The 24,663-nt window shown below is 49.1% G+C and overlaps 2 protein-coding genes and 1 long non-coding RNA gene across 5 annotated transcripts in view; 2 read left to right on the top strand and 1 right to left on the bottom strand.

Annotated features, from left to right (window-relative positions):
* Window positions 1–11,947: 11,947 nt before the first annotated feature.
* LOC120395873 (olfactory receptor 52B2-like) lies at window positions 11,948–14,499 on the top strand. Of its 2 annotated transcripts, none has more exons than XM_039520620.1 (3): window positions 11,948–12,007; window positions 12,292–12,357; window positions 13,464–14,499. In XM_039520620.1, exon 3 carries the CDS (start codon window positions 13,495–13,497, stop codon window positions 14,458–14,460), a length of 966 nt encoding a protein of 321 aa, XP_039376554.1. In that variant the 5' UTR covers window positions 11,948–12,007; window positions 12,292–12,357; window positions 13,464–13,494; the 3' UTR covers window positions 14,461–14,499. The 2 variants fall into 2 exon arrangements, with proteins under 2 accessions (XP_039376554.1, XP_039376553.1); XM_039520619.1 differs by having other exon boundaries at window positions 11,959–12,007; window positions 13,458–14,499.
* Window positions 11,954–24,663, top strand: part of LOC120395874 (olfactory receptor 52B2-like) — a 34,342-nt gene continuing 21,632 nt past the window's right edge. Inside the window, exons 1-2 of one of the 2 annotated variants that reach the window (XM_039520621.1) lie at window positions 11,954–12,007; window positions 12,292–12,357. The gene's annotated coding sequence lies outside the window, so the exon portion shown is untranslated. Of the gene's footprint in view, window positions 12,008–12,237; window positions 12,358–24,663 lie in introns of those variants that run through there. The other variant, XM_039520622.1, reaches the window with a different exon arrangement.
* Window positions 14,413–18,438, bottom strand: LOC120395876. The gene is made up of 3 exons (XR_005592869.1): window positions 18,283–18,438; window positions 14,935–15,438; window positions 14,413–14,705 (listed from the first exon to the last, which is right to left on the bottom strand). It is a non-coding gene; the product is annotated as an uncharacterized LOC120395876 (long non-coding RNA).

The raw sequence follows: 24,663 nt of genomic DNA, 5'->3' as shown, positions 1-24,663 counted from the left end.
CTTAGTGCTATCTGAAAACTTGCTGAGGGTGCAATCCATTCCATCATCCAGATCATTAATGAAAATGTTGAACAAAACCGGCCCCAGGACCAACCCCTGGGGCACTCCGCTTGATACCAGCTGCCAACTAGACATTGAGCCGTTGATCTCTACCCATTGAGCCCAATGATCTAGCCAGCTTTATATCCACCTTATAGTCCATTCATCCAGCCCATATTTCTTTAACTTGGTGGGAAGAACACTGTGGGAGACCATATCATAAGCTTTTCTAAAGTCAAGATATCTAAAGCCACTAGCCGTCACCTACAGCCCCCAACTAAAACCTCTCCAGCGCATCATCAAGGATCTACAACCTCTCCTGAAGGACGATCCCTTATTCTCACAGACCTTGGGAGACAGGCCAGTCTTCACTTACAGACAGCCCCCCAGCATGAAGCAAATACTCGCCAGCAACTACACCCCACAGAACAAAAACACTAATCCGGGAACCAAACCCTGCAACAAACCCTGGTGCCAACTCTGTCTGCATATCTATTCAAGAGACACCATCATAGGACCTAACCACATCAGCCACACCATGAGGGGCTTGTTCACCTGCACATCTACCAATGTGATATATGTCATCATGTGCCAGCAATGCCCCTCTGCCATGTACATTGGACAAACCGGACAGTCTCTACACAAAAGAATAAATGGACACAAATCTGACATCAGGAATTACAACATTCAAAAACATAGAAGAACACTTCAACCTCCCTGGTCATTCAATAACGGACTTAAAAGTGGCAATTCTTCAATAAAAAAATCTTCAAAAACAGACTCTAACTTGAAACAGCAGAACTGGAATTAATTTGCAAACTGGACACCATCAAATTAGGCCTGAATAAAGACTGGGAGTGGATTGTGTGACGTTTCAATCTATGTGATGTTATGAAAGTATGCTGATGAGTGTGAATATAATGTAACTAAAATATGCTTCATGCAAACGGTCTCCTGTAAGGTATCATTACAAAGCTTAAAATCTACTGAGTGTGGTCATCCTATTTGAATAAATGTAGCACTCTTGTATCTGAAACTAGAAATACGAAATATAACTCTGAGGTCTTATTGTAGTTATGCAAAGTGTGGGCCATTAATGGTGGTTTGGAATCTTAATGTCTCCCATTAACCAGGACAATTGACTGTAGATGGCTCTGTTTTACTTGTAAGTCTTCCTATATACTGTGTGCTGGCAAGTGGGTAATGTCACCTGAACTGGAATCCATCTTCAACCTGGTGCTTTTCCATTGAGAAGGGGGGGGTGGAACCCAGAGAGGGACAAAAGGATTCCCGCCTTATGCAAAAGATGTATAAGTGGGTGGAACAGAACAAAAGAGGCGTCAATCATGAGGAATCCCCTAGCTACCACCTGAGCTGGAACAAGGGCTGTAGCAGGGGAAAGGATTGTGCCCAGACTAGGAAGGTGTCTAGTCTGTGACAGAAGCTTCCTGAAACATCTCTGAGGGTGAGATTATCTGTATTCAGTTTTCTTACTGTATTAGGTTTAGACTTGTGTGTTTTATTTTATTTCACTTGGTGATTCACTTTGTTCTGTCTGCTACTACTTGGAACTACTTAAATCCTACTTTCTGTATTTAATAAAATCACTTTTTACTTGTTAATTAACTCAGAGTATGTGTTAATACCTGGGGGGGGGCCCGCAAACAGCTGTGCATCTCTCTCTATCAGTGTTCTAGAGGACGAACAATTGATGAGTTTACCCTGTATAAGCTTTATACAGGGTAAAACGGATTTATTTGGGTTTAGACCCCCTTGGGAGTTGGGCATCTGAGTGTTAAGGACAGGAACACTCCTGTGAGCTGCTTTCAATTAAGCCTACAGCTGTCAGGGGACGTGGTTCAGACCTGCGATGGGGTTTGCTGCTGGCTAGCGGGTCTGGCTCACACCAGGCAGGGCTCTGAAGTCCCAATCTGGGAAGACAGGGAAGGCAGGGGCAGAAGTAGTCTTGGAACATCAGTTGGCAGCCCCAGGGGGTTTCTGTGATCCAACGCATCACAGATGGGTCATTGCACAACTTAATTTTGCCTTACTAATTTTCCCCTACAGTTACTCACACTTTCTTGTCAACTGTTTGAAATGGGCCACCCTCATTATCACTTCAAAAGTGAATTTCCTCCCTTGGTATATACCGTCTTGCACTGCTAATGCAAATGTATTGTTTCACCACATCATCAATGGAAAGTGGAACGTTTTGCCACACACTTCATACAAACTCACTGGTAAAGATAAATGGTAAAACAAATGTATTGACCATAAATGATAGTTTTTAAGTAATATTAAGTGATAGGCAAACAGTCAGATTAGTTACCAAAATAAAATAAAATATAAGCACGCTGTCTAAACTCTCAACCCTTTTAGAATGAGCAACAACTAGATTAAGCAGTTTTTTTCACCCCACTGGATACTGCAGTTCATAGTACTCAGATCATAGAATCACAAAATCATAGAATATTAGGGTTGAAAGGGACCTCAGGAGGTTCTAGTCCAACCCCCTGCTCAAAGCAGGACCAAACCCAACTAAATCATCCCAGCCAGGGCTTTGTCAAGCCTGACCTTAAAAACCTCTAAGGAAGGAGATTCCACCACCTCCCTAGGTAACCCATTCCAGTGCTTCACCACCCTACTAGTGAAAAAGTTTTTCCTAATGTCCAACCTAAATCTCCCCCTCTGCAACTTGAGACCATTACTCCTTGTTCTGTCATCTTCTACCACTGAGAACAGTCTAGATCCATCCTCCTTGGAACCCCCTTTCAGGTAGTTGAAAGCAGCTATCAAATCCCCCCTCATTCTTCTCTTCTGCAGACTAAACAATCCCAGTTCCCTCAGCCTCTCCTCATAAGTCATGTGCTCCAGCCCCCTAATCATTTTTGTTGCCCTCCGCTGGACTCTTTCCAATTTTTCCACATCCTTCTTGTAGTGTGGGGCCCAAAACTGGACACAGGACTCCAGATGAGGCCTCACCAATGTCGAATAGAGGGGAATGATCAAGTCCCTCAATCTGTTGGCAATTCTCCTACTTATGAAGCCCACCCTTGAAAAGGATTTCACCCTTGAAACCTGGGCCAGTCCCTTCATTCTTCTCAGTCTCCTTGTTTCTTGCAGCATAGGTGGTGGCAGGAGAAAGGCCAAGCGTGGGCCCCTGTGTCCTGTTTTATACGCTCAGTCCCATGGGCTTGGCGAGCACAAGTCCAGGCATGTCTGGGGGCATTGCTGAGTCACTAGGAAAGGTTGAGCAGTTCCCCTGATGTGGCCTCATGCAGATGAGTCATTGCATTGTAGCTCCCTTGCTGGACAAGGGCTGTTGACAGGTGGTTTGACACCCTACCAGGGCACTGGTTACTTTCCTTGTTGTTGTCTCTGGGAGGTAACATCTGGCTGATCCCCCAACTTACAGCATGTGTTAGAGACGACCAGACAACACAATTCTCATACCTTCATATGTACAAAAGATCTACATATTTAGCTAGAACAGTGGCTTTCAGCAGTTCATAACCTTTCCCTTGACAGCTCACATTGCATGATTTTTACGGAAGATCACAATTAGTTATAACTGAGGAATATGGGGTTACAGGATGCTCCCTGAAGGTATAAAATGCCACAAAATCCACACAGGCTTTGAATCAGGACTATGACTCAGGACATCTGGGTTTTATCCCCAACCTCTGCCAAGGGTCTGCTGGAGAACCTTGCTCCACCACCCATAGATCTGTGATCACAGCAGCAAGAACAATACTAAAAATATCACCACAGTGAAACAAACCGAGCCCCCCCTGCACTCCGGCTCTCCTCGGCCCTCCCTGAGCCTCACGAAGCATGGCTGACAGCGGAGAGGTCACCCTCACCTCCCAGTCATCGCCGCAAACCCCTGCATCATCTGAGTCATGGTGAAAACTCCCATGGTGAAGAAGACTCTTGTGGGGAAGTTAGAGGTCCCTGCACCCCAAATCCGCAGTCAGCCGTCACTCTCAGCCAGCATGTAAAACAGAAGGTTTATTTGTCGAAGGAACAGAATGTAGAACAGAACTTGTTAGCAGAGAAATCAGTGACTTTCACAAAGTCTATCGTGGGAGGACTCCAGGCCGGACACCCCGGACTCCTCTCCCTCCAAGTCCCCCCCAACAGACTGCCCAGCTTCCAGTGGCCTGACTTCCAACACACCCGTTGCTCCTTCTCCTGGCCTTTGTCTCACTTCCCAGGCAAAGTGTCACCTGGTGGTATCCCCGCTCCTGCGTCTCAGGTGACAAAGGACACCGGCCATCGCTTATGTGCAGGCAGCTGGAGTCACCTCACCAGGCCCCGAGGGCCTCAGCAAAAGTCTCACACCCTTATTCCCACCACGTAGGCATTAGTGCAGCACACAGGGAAACTGAGGCACGCACAGTAGTCATGCAAAACTGTGAAACTCAAATAGGCTCGTGTACAACTTAATAAGGAGGAAAAATCAACATTGTCAGAGCTGAGTTCTAGCACCTAAGGGCCCTGTAAACCAACCCAAAAGACCTGTGGTCCCTGACGCCCAGACAGTAATGGAGGCAGAGTCAAACAGGCTGACGGCCGCCTTCTCTCCGGGCACCCTTTACTATTGCTGCCAATCAAGTCTGCGCTGAGAAGAGAAATTCTCTGGGTCAGCCCCTCGCTCACAGATGCAATCAGGACAGTCCACCTGGTAGCTCTGGTCAGCACCTGTGACCTGGCTGTTAAAAATCTGGATGGTGGCGCAGCGGGGTTAAGGCAGGCTCCCTGCCTAACCTGGCTCTGAGGGGCTTCCAGAAGCAGCCAGCATGTCCAGCCACAGGCGGGGGGTGGCCAGGGGGCTCCCTGCATTCTCCCCGCCCCAAGCGCCAGCCCGACAGCTACCATTGGCCGGGAATCATGGCCAATGGGAGCGGTGGATTTGGCTCCTCTGGACTGGAACAGCACACACCATGCAGCGCCTCCTGACTGCGCCTCCGCCTAGGAGCCAGAGGGACATGCAGGCCTCTTCCAGGAGCTGTCTGAGGGAAGTGCTGCCTGCACCCCAAAACTTCTCCTGCACCCCAGCCCCCTACCTCAGCCCAGAGACCCCTCCCATACTCCAAACCCCTCATTCCTGGCCCCTCCCCGGATCCTGCAACCCCAAGCCAGAGCCCTCACCTCCTCCAGGACCTCCAACCCCCTTAGAGAGGGAGGGAGGGAGCAGGGATGGAGGGAGCAGGGGACAGCGCCCCGGAGAAGGGGAGGGGCAGGGCAAGGGTGTTCAGTTCTCTGCAATCGGAAAGTTGGCATCCCTATCCGCCGCTCCTGTTTGGATGCTGAGCTTGTGTCATCCAGGGTCTGGTTTTTCACAGCTGCTGAGCACCCACCACTCCAGTGGCAGAGAGTGGGAGCTGCGAGAGCTCAGCACCTCTTGAAATCTTGGCTGAGGAGTGTCCCAGGTTGGGGGCTTCCAAATCAGCAGCTCACTTTTGGAAAGTTCCAGCTCCATTTTTGGTTTAATGTCAATGCTCACTGTACATGGGGGCTGTGCAGTAGGTCACCTTTGCACCTTGGTAGAGGTACATGGGAACCAACAGACTGGATCAGAGCCGGGTCCATCGAGCCCAGTAGCCTGTCTCCAGCAGTGGCCAGCACTAGATGCTTCAGAAGAAGGTGTGAGAATCTCTCATGAGGGGGATATGGGATAATCTTCCCCTCACACCCTGCTTCCCATAGATTCATAGATTCATAGATTCTAGGACTGGAAGGGACCTCGAGAGGTCATCGAGTCCAGTCCCCTGACCTCATGGCAGGACCAAATACTGTCTAGACCATCCCGGATAGACATTTATCTAACCTGCTCTTAAATATCTCCAGAGATGGAGATTCCACAACCTGCCTAGGCAATTTATTCCAGTGTTTAACCACCCTGACAGTTAGGAACTTTTTCCTAATGCCCAACCTAAACCTCCCCTGTTGCATTTTAAGCCCATTGCTTCTTGTTCTATCCCAGCCTCCCTTCATAGTTCATGTTCTCTTAACATTTAATCATTCTTGTTGCTCTTCTCTGGATCCTCTCCAATTTTTTCAACATCTTTCTTGAAATGCAGTGCCCAGAACTGGACACAATACTCCAGTTGAGGCCTTACCAGCACAGAGTAGAGCGGAAAAATAACTTCTCGTGTCTTGCTCACAAGACCTTATCTCTAACAGAAATTATCTTAAACCCCGAGCCATGGGGGTCATCTCCCTTCCAAAACATTTGTGGTCATTAACTCTGGTAACCATGGGTGCTTTTGATACCCAGAAAAATGCCCAATCCCTTTTTGAATCTTGCTAAGGTCTTGACCTCAACAAAATCCTGCAGCAGTGAGTTCCACGGTCTAATTACTTGTTTTGTGGGAAAGTATTTCCTTGTTTTTATTTGCCACCTTTCACTTCCTTGCATGACCGTTGTTCTAGTGTAGTGAGAGGAAGAGGAGCTCCTGATTTCCCCTCTCTCTACCACCTCCTGACTTACATATACACAGAGAAAGAGACAAGTTGGGGGCAAGATATCTTTTATTGGACCAACTACGGGTGGATAAAGCGACAAACTTTCGAGCTACATGGAGCAGTTCGTCAGGTGTGGGAAAGGCACTGAGAGTGTCCCAGCTATAACAAGGTGGAACAGACAGTTTAGTGTGAGTAGTTTGCATCTATTCTAAGAGACCATTCAAGGTGAACAGGCAGAAGTTGGTCCAGTAAAAGATATTCCCTTCCCACCTTGTCTTTCTAATATCCTGGGACTGACGGAGCTACAACGACACACACACACACATACAGGTTTTCGGGATGGTTGGACTAAGTGAGACTAAAGGCAGACTGGGTAAAAATGACTGTGATGGTTCTCATGGCTCCCAGGACGCTGAGTCACCCTGTTACCCCCTGACTCATCAATGGGATACTCTCCTCAACAGCCCTGTCTTTGCCTTGCATGGCAACTATGGGTGCACCCCCATCTCTGAACCCCTGTGAATTGGTACCCTGTGATATCCTGCCCCTGACACTGGCTACTCACAGACATTCATATTCTCTGCCCCGAAAGGAGCAGCATATCCCAGTTTACCAATTGCAACATAAATCACCACTCCTGTATAACACATGGTGCTTGTGAGCACGTTTAATAAAGCAGAAGTTGGTTTATTTAAGAAGAAAGGAGAGTTAACTAGAAACGAGAGAGTCAGGGAAACAAATGGTTCCAATAGAACATCACAAAATGAGAACTTGGGTCAATAAAACCCTTTCCTAGGTAATACATTAGGTTCCACCCCCTACCAGTTTACTCTGTCACAGAGCTGGCTGGATGCACAAAAACCAGGAACCATTTTTCATGAGAACTTCCCTGCCCCACAAGATGGCTCCTCAGTGAAAGGATCCAGAGGGCCTCTCCCTACTCTGTGTTATCCTGAAACAGACTCTTGTTTCTGTTCATAGGCAGGGCAATCTTGTCTGTTGTCATGTTCCTTCATTTACTCTCTAAGTGGTGTTGATTATTTGAAGTTGTCTCTGATGGTTTTCTATTGATCATCTCGGGACAGAGTGTGGCTGGAAAACTGAGCCTGGCATTACATCCCCAGCTAACCAGCGTGGGGTGACGACGCCCTCCTGGAATGGCCATCCCCTAGACACACACTGCCTTGGTCACTAGCTTCTCCTCCAAGTCCATAAAGCTCACTGTCAATAGCAATATGTTATTCTTTAACTATTACTCGGACATGCCTTTTGCAATGGTTATGAAATTTGACAAGTTACAAGCTTTCTGCACACACCTTACATGCTACTCTATATCGGTCAATATTCCGTAGACTTGCATGTGGTGTAGTGAGTTTGTCAGGCCTGAGATGAGAGCTGTTTGCAAGGAAGAGGGAACTCTTTGCTGGGGGCCTCAATGTCACAAGGACCTTTCTAAATAACGTATAAAGGGAGAAATGATCAGATCAAACAAGTGAGAGGAGCAAAGGGTTAATTCTCTGCTGATCTTCCCCACCTGAGCCAATCACAGAGGCAGGTCTCTGGGGCTCCGTGCTGGCTCTGAGCCCCCCCTGGGATTCCCAGGGCAGCAGTATAAATATCCCTGTACCTCAGCCCCGGTCATTGCAGATTCCCTGCCGCCTGCAGCTCCCCGACGCGGTCACAGGCAGAGATACCTCCTCCCCAGCTGGGGCCGGAACCTGGTGAGTCGTTTGCATGGATTGAATCTGTGAAGGGGCGAATGGAAACACATGAAACCTAGGAAATGTTTGAGCTGGGTTGGCTAGAATGGGGGTGCGTAACTCTGACTGCAGGGGCAGGACGGGAGCCGGGGCACTGAGATACGCTCCTGTGACTGCGCTGAGGTTGGGTGTTGGGAAGAGGTCACCGGGTTACCCTGATCCACTCCCACGGGGAGTGACTGGGGGTCTTGCTTTTGAACTCAGTGGGCTCTGGACTGGGCCATTCTTGGTTACGTGACTGTTCAGAGTAAACCTCATTGGAAATCTACTCAGGCCCTGTAATATTCTACACCCCAAATCATGAGGCCTTCACTCAGGCAACACTTCCATTAATGCCATAAGGACCCCAGGACTGGGTCCGTTCCGGTTGGCAGAAATTAGCTGGTTTCAGGGAGCACAGTGGTGAATGTCTGAACTGGAGAACACACAAGCAATGAATTATAAGGGCTGCTTTGATAACCAATGTTCCGCCTACTTATGGTGATCGTATCTCCCTATGCTGAATACGGGACACCTGGTAAAATTACTCGTATTCAAGCAAGTTCAACAGCAATGAATCAGAACTATGCAGTGCAAACTTTCAAATTAACATCAAAGAAACTGAATTCCCGTTAAAAAAAGTACAACGTAGTTGGATTCTTTTTATTTAGCTTTTTCTCTTTAAGCTTTAGGGTTCACACAGGGAGGGGTGACACACACTCTCCTACCCCCTCCAGACACAGGGAGAGGTGACACACACACATGCCTGTACGCTTCTGTCACGGGGGAGGGGGGGTGTGACCGACCCACCCACCTGACCCTCCCTGTCCAGAAAGCTCCACCCTCCATGCCTGGGTGGTCCCCTGGGATGGACACACCTCTCCTGGTACCTTGCGAGTGTCTTCCTGAGGCAACGTGTAGGGGGCATGGAAGATCACATACCCCCTCCCCCAGATTTCTGCCAGGGTTCACACCAGAATCTGGTCAGCGGCAGCCTTTCGGCACAGAGCGGGAGGGAAGGGACAGGAGCTGCTTCCAGCCACAGGGGAGGGCAAGGGAGGGAAGGGATAAGAACATAAGAGAGGCCACACTGGGTCAGACGAAAGGTCCATCTAGCTCAGTATCCTGTCTGCCGACAGTGGCTGATGCCAGATGCCCCAGAGGGAATAAACAGAACAAGGAATCATCAAGTGATCCATCACCTGTCACTCATTCCCAGCTTCTGGCAAGCAGAGATTAGGGACACCATCACTGCCCATCCTGGCTGATAGCCACTGATGGATCTGTCCTCCATGAACTTAACTAGTTCTCTTTTAAATACTGTTATAATCTTGGCCTTCGCAACATCCTCTGGCAAGGAGTTCCACAGGCTGACTGTGCACTGTGGGAAGAAATACTTCCTAACATTTGTTTTAAACCTGCTGCCTATTAATTTCATTTGGTGACCTCTAGTTCTTGAGTTACGAGAATAAGTAAATAATATTTCCTTACTTACCTTCTCCGCACCAGTCATGATTTTGTAGATCTATGTCATATCCCCCCCGCCCTTAGTCATCTCTTTTCCAAGCTGAAAAGTCCCACTCTTATCAATCTCTCCTCATACGGAAGCCGTCCCTTACCACTACTCATTTTTGTTGCCATTTTCTGTACCTTTTCCAATTCCAATATATCATTTTTTGATATGGGACGAGCACATCCGCACACAGTATTCAAGGTGTGGGCGTACCATGGATTTATATAGAGGCAATATGGTATTTTCTGTCTTATTATCTATCCCTTTCGTAATAGTTCCAAACATTCTGTTCACTTTTTTGGCTGCCGTTGCACATTGAATGGACATTTTCAGAGAACTATTCACGATGACTCCAAGATCCCTCTCTTGAGTGGAAACAGCTCTTTTAGACCCCATCATTTTATAGGTATAGTTGGGATTATGTTTTCCAAAGTGCATAACTTTGCATTTATCAACACTGAATTCCATCTTCCATTTTTTTGTCCAATCACACAGTTTTGAAAGATCCTTTTGTTGTTCTTCACAGTCTGCTTTGGTCTTAACTATCTTGAGTAGTTTTGTATCATCTTCAAATTTTGCCACCTCACTGTTTACCCCTTTTTCGAGATCATTTATGAATATGTTGAACAGCACTGGTCCCCGTACAGACCCCTGGGGGGACACCACTATTTACCTCTCATCATTCTGAAAACTGACCATTTATTCCTACCCTTTGTTTCCTATCTTTTAACCAGTTACCAATCCATGAGAGGACCTTCCCTCTTATCCCATGACAGCTTACTTTGCTTAGGAGCCTTTGGTGAGGGACCTTGTCAAAGGCTTTCTGAAAATCTAAGTACACTATATCCACTGGATCCCCTTTGTCCACATGCTTGTTGAGCCCCTCGAATAATTCTAGCAGATTGGTGAGGCATGATTCCCTTTAGAAAAAACATGTTGACTCTCCCGAACAAATTATGTCCTTTTATGTGTCCGACAATTTTGTTCTTTACTATAATTTCAACCAGTTTGCCTGGTTCTGAAGTCAGACTTACCGGCCTGTAATTACCGGGGTCACCTCTGGATCCCTTTTTAAAAATTGGCATCGCATTAGCTGTCCTCCAGTCATTTGGTACAGAAGCTGAGTTAAATGATAGTTCACAGACTACAGTTAGTAGTTCTGCAATTTCACATTTGAGTTCCTTCAGAACTCTTGGGTGAATCCCATCTGGGCCTGGTGACTAATTACTGTTTAGTTTATCAATTTGTTCTTAAACCTCCTCTAATGACACATCAATCTGGGACAGTTCGTCAGATTTGTCACATAAAAGGAATGGCTCAGGTTTGGGAATCTCCCTCACATCCTCAGTCGTGAAGATGACCTGGCCTGTGTCTTTGCAGAGCTCATCTCTTCTCTCCCCCATCCCCACCCCGCCTTCCCATGCCAAAGGAAGATAAAACCTCCAGGCTCCTGCTGGCCATAATGTAACCCAGCTGCCTCCTGTCCCCCGGCTACAGTGAGGGCAGGAAGGGGTTAAGCCCTGAGGATGCATTTTGACTGCAGGGGCTTCAGCCAGGGGTGAGCTGGAGCCGGTTCGCGCGAACCCCTTGTTAAATTTAGAAGCGGTTTTAGAACCGCTTGTTAACTAGCTTCCCTGCCAGGGAAGCTTTGATGGGCTCTGCCTGGGAAGCCTGTAATTCCTCCTCCCGGCCGCCGGGGGGCGCTGCGCTGCGCTGCGAGAGCCACGTGAGCTGCCTCCTGGCCCTGCTGCTGCTCCTGCTCTTTGGACCTCTGGCCCTGGGGCTCCTGCTGCTGCTGCCTGGTGAGTCTCCGGCTGCTCCCAGCCCCGCCCCCCGTGTGAGTGTCTGCGCCCCTCCCCCGCCTTCCCTGCCCCAGCCCCTCCCCGCCTTCCCTGCCAGCCCCTCCCCGCCTTCCCTGCCACAGCCACCCCCCTGCCCGCAGCCGCCCTCTGCCCCCAGCCAGCCCCAGCCAGCCCCAGCCACCCCCAGACCAGACCTTAACTGAGATTGGCGTCACATATTTAGGACCGATGCCTGAAAAAACTTGCAACTTTACTCATGCGAGTATTTTCATAAAAGTCAGTGGGAGTTCGTTGTAAATGAGTTTACTTGTGTGCTTGAGTGTTGGTTGGGTCAAGGCCACAAAGCCAGTAGGATCCATCAGGAGGATTGTGAATGAAAGAGGTTCTGCTCTCACCCCATTATAAACTGGGAGTGACTCCGCAGTAGTGAGTGTGTAACTGGGGTAAGTGCCAGAAGAACCAGTCGTGTGGCTGCTTTAACTCACGTTCACAGTCACTGCTTGAGACCTGAGAACAACTAGCAAATGTGAGGAGAAGAGATTCTGCTGTGGACAGTAACACCAGGAGGGCGCGCCCTGCTTCACCTGGGGCCAGAAACATCCAAGTCATCTTCCCTCTTGGAATGGAGATGTTACGTCAGAGGGGCAGGACGTAACTTGTCGTGGGTCACCAATGTGGTTAGATGTTTGGTTGTAAACATGTGTGTTCTCGCTGTGTCCTGTCCCAGGTCTGCACAGACAGCTGGCACAGCAGACCTCGAGCGAACCACCCAGTGACCACAGGATCCGTTAAGGTACAAAGGCACCAGCCAAGTTTATTGTCGATGAAGCACGGTACTAGTATCCTGTAGACTGTACTGGACCACTAATACATGTGTGCCCGTTAGAACGAACCAGCTCAGTGAACAGTGGGACTTTCCATTCCTCCCTAGGCTAGACAAGCAGCAAAGAGTCCTGTGGCACCGGTGCCACAGGACTCTTTGCTGCTTTTACAGATCCAGACTAACACGGCTCCCCCTCTGATACTAGGCTAGACAGAGACACTCCCTTTGAGGCTCCATTTAATACATCAGTACAAACAAGTTACATACTGACACTCTAACGTAGTTAATTGACAACCTCTGACGTAGCTGGTTACCACCCATCACGTTGTACATCTCTATCCATCACACTGTCATCCTGGCCTTATCTTTAGGATGGGTCACCATGTTCCTGTTATCTGCAGGGAAAGAGTTGGTAGGGAGGTGTTGTGGTACCACCCTTCTGGAATGAGTTTGCGTGAGTGCTCTGTGCCCAGCACCTCTTAGAAATGTGTGGATTTGAATTATCAGCCCTGTACTTGCCAGATTCTGTGAGCAGGGCCTGCCTCTAGCTCACAGCCTAATTTTGCTTTATATCAACAAGGCTTTGACCATTACTTTAGCCCAGGCCTCAGGCCTCATACTAGGCCTCTAACCAGGGGCGGCTCTAGACATTTCGCCGCCCCAAGCATGGCGGCATGCCGCGGGGGGCACTCTGCTGGTCGCTGGTCCCGCGGCTCCGGTGGACCTCCTGCAGGTGTGCCTGCGGAGGGTCCGCTGGTCCCGCGGCTCCACCGGAGCCGCCTGCTGCCCTCTCGGCGACCGGCAGAGCACCCCCCAAGGCATGCCGCCCCAAGCACGTGCTTGGCGTGCTGGGGTCTGGAGCCGCCCCTGTGTCTAACACAAGGGCTTATGTCTCAGGCTCTCTTCCTACTACAGTTCTGCAGTACAAACGTGTTTCTGGATTTACAGTCACACACAACAGGCAGCTGTCACACAATGCAGTTTTTGATGGTATCTATGATTCTGTCAACAAATGCAGTCCAGTCCTAGCTGACACTACAATTCTCACTGATTTTCTCTTTTGCTGTTAGTTACAGGAAACTCAATAGAAGATCCAAGTGATGGTACATGATGCCAGCTGACAATCACACCGTTTTTTACCCTGTAACCTACATCCTGACCGGCATCCCGGGTACGGAGGAGTCTCATGTCTGGATCTCCATCCCCTTCTGTCTGATGTACATTGTGACGCTTTTTGGGAACTCTGTCTTACTATTCATCATACTAACAGAACGAAGCCTCCATGAGCCCATGTATCTATTCGTGTCCATGCTGGCTGCTGCTGATCTGCTGTTATCTACCACTACGGTGCCCAAGATGCTGGCTATATTCTGGTTCAGAGCAGGGGAAATTTCTTTTGCTGCCTGCCTGACCCAGATGTTCTTCATCCGTGCCAGTTTTATGGCCGAGTCGGCCATCCTGCTGGCCATGGCGTTTGATCGGTACGTTGCCATCTGCGACCCCCTGAGATACACCATCATACTAACCAAGTCTGTGGTTGGGAAGATGGGGCTGGCAGTTGTCACAAGAAGTTTCTGTATCATTTTCCCTATCACCTTTCTCGTGAAGCAGCTGAAGTTCTGCAGAACCAACCTCCTTCCTCACACCTATTGTGAGCACATGGGCATAGCCCGGCTGGCCTGCGACGACATCACAGTCAACATCTGGTATGGTATAGCCATGGCTATTTTAGTAATTGGTTTGGATGCTGTGCTCATTGCTTTGTCTTATGGACTGATCCTCAGGGCCATCTTCCTGCTCCCCTCCAAGGACGCCCGGCTCAAGGCTCTCCGCACCTGCGGCTCCCACCTCTGTGTCATACTGATGTTTTACACACCAGCCTTTTTCTCCTCTTTTGCACACCAGTTTGGGCACATCATCCCAGGTTATATTCTCAACCTCCTGGCCAACCTCTATGTGCTCATTCCCCCCATGTTAAACCCCATCGTTTATGGGGTGACAACAAAAGAGATTCTGAAACGAGTGATCAACGTCTTTTATCGATGTGGCAGCAGAAGCTTCCTGCTGAGCTAAAGGAGTCAACAGAAAATGCTTTTGGAATTGGAAATTAAAGCCAGGTTTTCATTGGAACTATACGCGTGTTTTTACTATGTACTTCCACTGTGTAAGCTCGAAAGCTGGTCTCTCTCGCCAACAGAAGTTGGTCCAATGAAAGACATCTCCTCCCCCACTTTGTCGCTCTAATATCCTGCAACTTACATGGCTACAACAGCACTGTGCACTGCCAGAAAAGGCAGCCAGACCGAGTGAGTCTTGTTCTAAGTTGAAAGGAAACAGCAAAACATGGAAGAACAAATGTAAAAATCACCATGAGAGAGAGAGAGCACGGTGTGTGTATCTCCTCTGTGACTTGCTGCACCTGAACTGGACTCTTTTCCAGATCATTAAGGAATGTAGCAGCCAAGGGGGCCATACCATGGGCAAGTGGGAAGTGCACTGGGCTGCACACTGGGATAAAGGGGCTCTGGTGTTGTTTCTGCCACTGACCTGCTGTGTCACCTTGGGTTAGTTTCTTTGCTCCTCAAACTCCTAAACCATTCTCAGCTCTGCCGGCCTCAGTCCTCCATTCCGCAGCCAAGGCCTTTGTCCCAAGGACTTTGTGTTTGGCTGCCTTATAGCACATTTCACATGGATGGGCCCGTCCTCCCCAGGCTGATCTCGCTCCCTTCCCTACACTCGTGGCTTTGTGGGGGTGGCTGGGTGGGAGAGAGGTCACGGTTGTGCTGTGGCCTGGTGCATTGGGAGAGGGGCTCATTTACACATGCCCTCTGGTCCCCCCGACTGTGGGAGAGAGAGAGGGAGAATAGAACGGGTGTGTGTGATTAGCTGTTTCTTACCTTGTGCTAAAGGAACATTTTGCTGCTGAGGAGAACGTGCTGACTCCTCCTGGGGCTTGGAGGCTTTTTTGACCTTCTGCTAACGTCACACAACATCCAGCAGAAACGCTGTGGGAATCTATTTTCATTTTATTCCCACCTTCCATTTCTGCAGCTGTTGAGAAGAAATGTCTGATAAGGACATGAGAACGGTATATACTGGGTCAGGCCAAAGCTCCGCAGCGGCCAATGCCAGGTGTTTCAGGGGGGTGAACAGAACAGGACAATCATCAAGTGATCCATCCCCTCTCAGCCCATCCTGGCTTCTGGTGGTCAGCGGTTTTGGGATAGCAGCACCATGGGCTTGCATCCCTGACCATATTGGCTTATAACCATTGATGGACCTATCCTCCATTAACTTATGTAATTCTTTTTTAATCTTCTGGCCATCACAACATCCCCTGGCAATGAGTTCCACAGGTTAGCTGTGTTCCATGAAAAAATAAGTCCTCTTGTTTGAATTAAATCTGCTGCCTATTATTTCGTCAGGTAACCCTTGGTTTTTGCATTGTGTATACAAGTAAATAACATTTCTCTATTCACTTTCTCCACCACAGTCATGATTTTACAGACCTCTGTCATATCCTCCCTTAGTTGTCTCTTTTCTATGCTGAACAATCCAAGTCTTTTTACTCTCTCCTCACACGGAAGCCATTCTATACCCGTAATCATTTTTGTTGCCCTTCTCTGAACCTTTGCAAGTTACACAATATCTTTTTTGAGATGCGACTACTATAACTGGACACACTACTGAAGATGTGGGTGTATCATGGATTTATACACCGGCAATATGACATTTTCTCTCCATTTCCTAATGGTTGTTAACAATCTATTCAACTTTTTGACCACAGCTGTGCCTAGAGCAGAAGTTTTCAGAGAACTGTCCAGGGTGACTCTACGATCTCTTTATTGAGTGGCAATAGCTAATTTAGACCCCATCCTTATATATGTGTAGTTAGGATGATTTATTCCAGTGTGCATTATTTTACACTTATCGATGCTGAATTTCATCGGCCATTTCATTGCTTAGTCATCCAGTTTTGTGAGATCCCTCTGTAACTGTTCACAGTCGGCTTTGGATTTAACTATCTTGAATAATTTTGTATCCTCTCCAAACTTTGCCACTTCACTGTTCACTCCCTTTTCTGGATCATTAAGGAATGTGTTGAACAGCACTTGTCCCAGTACAGATCCTTGGGGGAGCCCATTGATTACCTCACTCCATTGTGAAAATGGACCATTTATTCCTGTAGACGGGTCAGACTCTCCCCCGCGGCGCCTCCTGCTGGTGACTCTGGGAATTAGCTCATCCAGCGCTGGAGCGCCATCTGCAGGCCGGAGATCCGCCTGTCCTCTGGCCTCCCGTGTCCCTCCTTGGACCTGGTGCCCTCTCACATGGGGTGCTGCCCCTGGCAGTAACCCCTTTCTCTCTGGGTCTCCCCTCCTTGGGGAACCCTCACCCTCTATCCCTACCTTGCCTCAGTATTGGCTACTGCCAGTCATTGTCTAGCCCCACACTCTGGGGCAGACTGCAGTATCAGCCTACTCATCACAGGCAAAGGGGTTTGGACCTGCTGCCTTGGCCTACCCCTGGGCTGCCCTCTGCAAACCCCAGTACCTGTTAGCCCAATGCTAGGCCGCAGCCTGGGGCTTTCTAGGCTGGAGCTCCCCAGCTCCTCAGCCTTTCCCCAGCCCTGCTTCACCCTAGGTACCTTGCCTATAGCCCCTGCAGCCAGGCCCTTCTTCCTCTTCAGGCAGAGGAAGACTCTCTGTTTCTGGCTTCCCTGGACTTTTTATAAGGCCTGTGGCTCAGTTTGGGGCGTGGCCCCAGCTGCAGCCACTTCCTCAATCAACCCAGCCTTGAGAGCAGCCGCTCTCAAGCCCTGCCAGGCCACTTTTAAACCCCTCACAGCAGGACCAGTGTCCACCCTGCTACAATTCCCCTTTATTATCTATATTTTAACCAGTTACTGATCCACCAGGAGGCCTTCCATCTTATCCCATTACAGCTTACTTTGCTTCAGAGCCTTCAGGGAGGGACCTTGTCAAAGGCTTTCTGAAAGTCCAAGTGCACTATAGCCACTGGATCACCGTTCTCCACATTCTTGTTGATGCCCTAAAGAATTATAGTAGCTTGGTGAGGTATGATTTCCCTTTACAATACCTGTGTTAACTCTTCCCCAACATATTGTGTTTATCTTTTTAAGCCAATGGAAATATTTGCTGCTTGCAGTCGCAGATGGGCCATATGCCTTTGTAGGCAATCTCATTATACCATCCCCTCCATCAACTTATCCATCTCACTTTGCAGATGAGGAAATTTCTGGGGGCAGAGTGGGCTCGAGGGGGGTGATAGGTCGGGATGGGGGGATCCCTGCTGGGGGCTGCCCAGTCTGCAAGTGGGGACTTGCCCTTGGTGAATCCATGCTGACTGTTCCTGATCACCTTCCTCTCCTCCAAGTGCTTCAAAATGGATTCCTTGAGGAGCTGCTCCATGATTTTTCCAGGGACTGAGGGAGGCCGACCCATCTGTAGTTACTCAGATTCTTCTCCTTGCTTTTTTCCAGTCGTCCGGGACCTTCCCTGATTGAGGTTTGCACCTCAATGAACTGGAAGTTCACAATCTGTTTAATTTTCCCCATTTTTCCAGTAGCTTCTTGTTGGGGCTCAGGGGCCCCTCTGGATCGGGGGAAGGAGGCAGGTGAAGAGCCAGTTACAGACCCTGTTACACACCAACTCTCGGTTCGTTGCCTCTTGCTCCCGCTGTACATCGCTGAAGGACAAGAGAAAAGGATCCTTCCTTTCTCCCCTGGCCAGGCCTGTAACCCCAGGGTAAAGTGTCTGTATGGCAGGGAGATGTAGACCCTAGCTTCCACTTCCAGCATTGGAGTGTGTGAGACCTTTCTCTGCTAGGGAGAAGAGCCCATTGTTAATGTGTGTGCCCTGTGTAGGTACTTACACACTGTGATCAGCCTAAACTTTCCCTTTGTTAAACTAAACCGATTGGGCTCTTTGAGCCTATCGCTATCAGGCAGGGTTTCTAATCCTTTCATCATTCCCGTGGCTCTTCACTGGGCCTGCTCCAATGGATCAGCATCTTTCTTGGGTCTGTCCATTTTGGGGAGCAGGGAGGTAGGGGCTGCCAATGACATTACTGCTCACAAAGATGTCATTGATGATGTCACAGTCGGCCCAGCTGTCAGGCAGTGCGGTGAACTGCTGGAGGAGCAGGAGGAGCTGGTGCCCTGGGAGTGAAGAGGTGGGGGCTGGTATGCATGATTTGGGCCTGGATTCTGGCATTAGGAAGGGCTGAGGGAGGTCGGTTCCCTTCTCCTGCTTCCTCCACCCATAGATCTGTGATCACAGCGGCAAGAACAATACTAAGAATTTCACCATAGTGAAGCAAACCCAGGCCCTCCCTCCAGCTCTCCTCGGCCCTCCATGAGCCTCCCTAAGCATGGCTGACAGTGGAGAGATCACTATCGCCTGCCCAGTCATGGCCACCAACTCCTGCATCATCCGAGTCACGGTGAAAACCCCCACGATGAAAGAGGAAGTTGTGGGGAAGCCAGAGGGCCCTGCACATCAACTCTTCAGTCAGCCATGACTCTCAGCCAGCATGTAAAACAGAAGGTTTATTTATCAAAGGAACAGAATGTAGAGCAGAGCTTATTAGCACAGAAATCAGTGACTTTCAGCAAAGTCCATCTTGGGGGACCCTGGGCTGGACACCCAGGACTCCCCTCTCTCCAAGTCCCCCACAGCAGACTGCCCAGCTTCCAGAGGCCTGACCTCTGACATGCCTGTTGCTTCTCCTCCTGTTTGTCTCACTTCCTGGGCAAAGTGTCACCTGGTTGCATCCCGCTGTGACAGTTTGGATCACGGAGACCTCCTTGGGACGGTCACCTGATGAGCTGAAATTACCTCTGAGCCCATTATCCCTGCCAGCTTGGGACTCCAGAACCCTGCCTTGTTGTGCCAGATACGCCAGCCTGCTGCAACACAGGCCTGGGCCACCCCGCCAAAGGTGCAGACTTTAACCAAATACAGTTCAGCAGATTACCTTGCTAGTATCCTGACACCCAGCTCCCAATGGGATCCAAACCCCATGCAAGCAGAGTCAGGATGAGCCCCACCCTGACATCTGGTGGTAGATTATGGGGAGTGCAGAGTGGCAGTTTCCAGTATTCGCATTAGCATTTCAGTTATTTGCATGGGCACTCCCACCCCACTTAGCATACCGCAAAGCAGCATGGGATGGTTATTTTCACAGCTGTGGGAGCCCCAATTTCGTTGTTATTGGGGCAGGAGGAATGAAATGTTGTCACCCTGATTGCGTAAATGGGGAACTACAAAATTGTCTTGTGATGGGGGGTTTCCTTGTCAGCTGGATAGCGCTTGCTAGATGGGGCACATGGGTTCCAAAACCCATTGAAAGGAGAGAGGCCAGGGACAGATATCTGTACTGGGTGGTGCAGGCTTCTTGTGTGAGCCAGAAGCACCAGTTCCACCTGTGCCTCTCTCCACTGTGGAATGTCAGAGTTAATTTTTGATTCTATTAAGAATCTAGATACGGGTTACTGAGCTGAATTCACTAGCACTGGGGCTCCCCCACTATGAGCTGAAATCACTGAAGAGCTGGACTTGCTGAGCTGAGAGCACTGAGTACTGTGCTAATGAGTGGGGGAGCCTGAAGCAGTACCGTGGAGCAGAGCAGCGGGCAGAGCGGAGTGGAGCAGTTTGTGCAGCCACTGGGTGAGTGGAGCCAAGCAGCTTGCGAGGATGGCTGGAGTGGCTCACAGGACAGCTGGTGGACCAGAGCAGCTGGCAGAGCGGAGCAGCCCACAGAGCAAGCGGAGCTGAGCTGTTTGCGGAGATGACTAGCGGAAGCAGAACCCCACGAAGAGGCAGGGCAGTTCGCCCCGAAACCACATAAGGTGCCCCTTTCTACCCAGGCTGGGGAGGGGGACATCTGCAGAGAGACTCTTGAACTCTGGGGCTGCACTGACCCGGGACAGAGACTTTTGGATTGTGGGACTTTTGGGACTGTGGGTGATTTGGGGGTTGCTGGACTCAAGGGCCCAGAGAGAAAGGACACGGCCCAATTTGCTGGGGTGGGTCTTTGCTCACGGTTTGACCTATGAACTCTAGCTGAGGTATTTTCCCAATTTAATGCTTGTTGTTTACCTCATGTTATTAAACCTTTTCTGCTACACCAAGACTCTGTGCTTGCGAGAGGGGAAGTATTGCCTCCTTGAGGCGCCCAGGGGTGTGTGTAAGATTTTCCCAGGTCACTGGGTGGGGGCTCAAGCTAGTTTTGCATTATGTTGTGGGGAAGGGACCCCTATGTATTGAACCCAGCCCTTGCTGCTATTGTTTCAGCCCGGCAGAAGGGTTCCACCCAAATAAATGTGTTTTACTCTGTTTAAAACTTTCACAGGATAAACTCATACATTTTCCACCCTCTATAACACTGAGAGAGAGAGATGCACAGCTGTTTGCTCCCCAAGCCTTGTCACTAAAAGCTGTGTGCTGTAGACAAGCCCTTATTCTCCTAACTCTAGACATAGAAATAATACCTGCAAACAAATAGGATGAACACACTCAGTAGATGATAAGCTTTGTAATGATACCTTACAAGAGACCTTTTTGCATAAAGCATTTTCCAGTTACATCATATTTACATTTATAAGCATATATTCAAAAAGCATATGGAGTGCAACAGGGAAACTGAGGCACACACAGTATTCATGCAAAAATTTGAGAAGACTCAAATACGCTTGTGTACAACATAATAAGGAGGAAAAACCCACTTTGTCACATGGGTTTACTAGTGCCTAAGGGCCCTGTAGACCGATGTTCAAGACCTGTGGTCCCTGACGCCCAGACAGTAATGGAGGCAGAGTCAAACAGGCCCATGGCAGCCTTCTCTCCTGACACCCATAACTATTGATGCCAATCAAGTTGCGCTGCGAAGACAAATTATCTGCCTCGGCCCCTCACTGACAGAAGCAGGACAGTTGACCTGACCTGAAACACCAAGGGGACAAGATCCAGTGATAATCCTAGACGTGTAGGGCTGGAAGGGACCTCACGGGTCATCTAGTCCAGTCCCCTACACTCCAGGCAAACATTTTCCTAAGTGGCTGCTGATTTAAAGGGTTTCAGGTTTGGATGCTGGGGCACCGGAATGAGGGGGGCAAGGGCCTTGGCCCCATCACTGATAAACGTTGGAGGGCTAAAACCTCCCAATGCTTATAGTCAGAATGATGAGTGACGGCGGAGGGGGTGGAGAGGAGTGAATGGGGGCTCGGGGAGAAGGGGTGGGATGGGGCCTCAGGGGAAGGGGCTGTGTGAGGGTGGGGCCTCAGGGGGAGGGGCGGTGCAAGCAGCGGCTTGGGGAGAAGGGGTGAGGTGGGTTTTCAGGAGTAGAGGCAGGGCAAGTCGGGGCCTTGGGGAAAGGAGTGATGCGGGGTCAGGGGCAGGCCAGATTTCAGGCACCATTGGGCTCCCCCCCCGACACACACTTTTTGGGAGCATCCAACGCTCCTGTTTGTATGCTGAGCTTGAGTCATTCAGGGTCTGACGTTTCACAGCTGCTGAGCACCCACCACTCCAGTGGCAGAGAGTGGGAGCTGCGAGTGCTCAGCACCTCTTGAAATCTAGGCTGAGGTGTGTCCCAGGGTGGGTGCTGCAGCAGGTCAACTCTGCACCTTGGTAGAGGAACATGGGAACTACCAGACTGGATGAGAGCCGTGTCCGTTGAGCCCAGTAGCCAATCTCCAGCAGTGGGCTGCACCAGATGCTTCAGAAGAAGCTGTTAGAATCTCTCATGAGGAGGATATGGGATAATCTTCCCCTCACACCCTGCATCCCATCCTTATCTGTAACAGAGATTGGCTTATACCCCGAGCCATGGGAGTCACTCTCCCTTCAGAAATGTGTGTTGTCATTAGGTCTGGTAACTCTGGGTATTTTTGATAGATAAATGTCCAATCGCTTTTTGAATCTTTTCAAAGTTTTGGACTCAACAAAATCCTGCAGCAGTGAGTTCCACAGTTTGATTATTTGTTTTGTGGGAAAGTATTTCCTTGTATTGGTTTTTATTTGCCACCTTTTACTTTTTTTCCATGTCCCTTGTACTAGTGCTATGAGAGGAAGAGCAGCGCCAGATTTCCCCTCTCTCTACCACCTACCACCTTACATAAACACAGAGTCAGACAAGGTGGGGGAAGGGATATTTTTTATTGGACCAACTTCTGGTGGGGAGAGCGACAAGCTTTTGAGCTACATGGAGCAGTTCTTCAGGTCTGGGAAAGGTACAGATAGTTAAGTGTGAGTAGTTTGCACCTATTCCCAAGGGACCATTCAAAGTGACAAGGCCGACAGAAGTTGGTCCAGTGAAAGATATTCCCTCCCCACCTTGTGTCTCGAATATCCTGGGACTGATGGAGCTACAGCGACACACACACACATACAGGTTTTCGGGATGGTTGGACTAAGTGAGACTAAAGGCAGACTGTGTAAAAACGACTGTGATGGTTCTTTCGGCTCCCAGGACTGTGAGTCACCCTGTTACCCCCTGACTCCAGGATCCAATTTTTCATGAGAACGTCCCCGCACCAGGAGATGTCTCCTCCGTGAAAGGATCCAGACGGTCGCTCCCCACTTGGTGTTATCATGAAACAGTCGTTTGTCTCTGTTCATAGGCCGGGCAATCCTGTCTGTTGTACGGTTCTTTTATTTACCTCCAAGTGGTGTTGACTGCAGTTGTCTCTCATGGTTTTCCATTGATAATCTTGGGCTGCAGCAAGGGTGGACAATTGAGTCTGGCATTACGTCCCCGGCTAACCAGGGTGGGGTGACAACACCCTCCTGGAATGGCCATCACCTAGACACACTATGCCCTGGTGACTAACTTCTCTTCCAAGTCCATAAAGCTCACTGTCAATAGCAATATATTATGCTATTACCCGGACATGCATTTTGCAATGGTTATGAAGCTTGACAAGTTACTAGCTTTTTGCACACACCTTACATGCTAATCTTTATGGGTCAATATTCCGTAATACTTGTGTGTTTTGTAGTGAGTTTGTCAAGCCTGAAACAAGACCTGTTTTCAAGGAACTCTTTGCTGGGGGCTGTGACGTTATTGGTATAAATTGGGACCATATAGAACATGTGTTGCAACCAAGGTCTTGTAGTGGCACCAAATCCTAAGTAAAGGGGGTCATATAAGGTGTCTAAGACCAAGTTCTGGGTTGCTGGTTATGATTATGCTGTCTGTATGTCTGTGTATCATTTTGTAGTTGAAGTTATAAGTATTCACTCTGTACTGTCTGTATTTTGTATTATGCTCTGCCTCTGGGAAGTGTCCCAGACAAGCTGATGTCAGCCCTGCATAGCTGGCTTGATGGCCCATTAAGGACCATCAGCTACACAATTGACCCATGGAGAGAAGGCAGACACGCCTTGTGACTGCAGACTCCATTTTTGCTGTAATTTTCCACAGTGAGGACAAAGGGATTCTTACACCTGGAAAAGTCTATATAAGGCTGATGCATCATCTCCATTTTGTCTTCAATCCTGCTTCTGACCTCTGGAGGGACTTTGCTACAAACTGAAGCTTTACACAGGGGACTGAGGACCCATCCCAGCGGGGGATGTATTCCAGAGACTTAAATTGAACCTGCAGTTTACTCCATCACTGCTGCAAGCCTGAAATAAGAACTTTGCCATTACTGTATGTAATTGATTCCATTTAACCAATTCTACCTCTCATCTCTACCTTTTTCCCTTTGTAAATAAACCTTTAGATTTTAGATTCTAAAGGATTGGCAACAGCGTGATTTGTGGGTAAGATCTGATGTGTATATTGACCTGGGTCTGGGGCTTGGTCTTTTGGGATCGAGGGAACCTTTTTCTTTTATTGGGGTGTTGGTTTTCATAACCATTCATCCCCAAGACGAGTGCACTGGTGGTGATACTGAGAGACTGGAGTGTCTAAGGAAATTGCTTGTGTGACTTGCGGTTAGCCAGTGGGGTGAGACCAAAGTCCTTTTTGTCTGGCTGGTTTGGTTTGCCTTAGAGGTGGAAAAACCCCAGCCTAGGGCTGTAACTGCCCTATTTGAGCAATTGGTCCTGATTTGGCACTCTCAGTTGGGTCCCGCCAGAATCGCTCCGTCACAGGGGCCTCAGTGTTAGAAGGAACTTTCTAAATAACGTACAAAAGGAGAAATAATCAGAGCAAACAGGTGAGAGGAGGAAAGGGTTAATTCTCTGGTGCACTTCACCACCTGAGCCAGGCACAGAGGCAGGTCCCTGGGGCTCCGTGCTGGCT

This window comes from Mauremys reevesii, linkage group 1 (assembly GCF_016161935.1).
Source record: "Mauremys reevesii isolate NIE-2019 linkage group 1, ASM1616193v1, whole genome shotgun sequence".
NCBI lineage: Eukaryota > Metazoa > Chordata > Testudines > Geoemydidae > Mauremys > Mauremys reevesii.
This window is presented reverse-complemented; position numbering and strand designations above follow the sequence as displayed.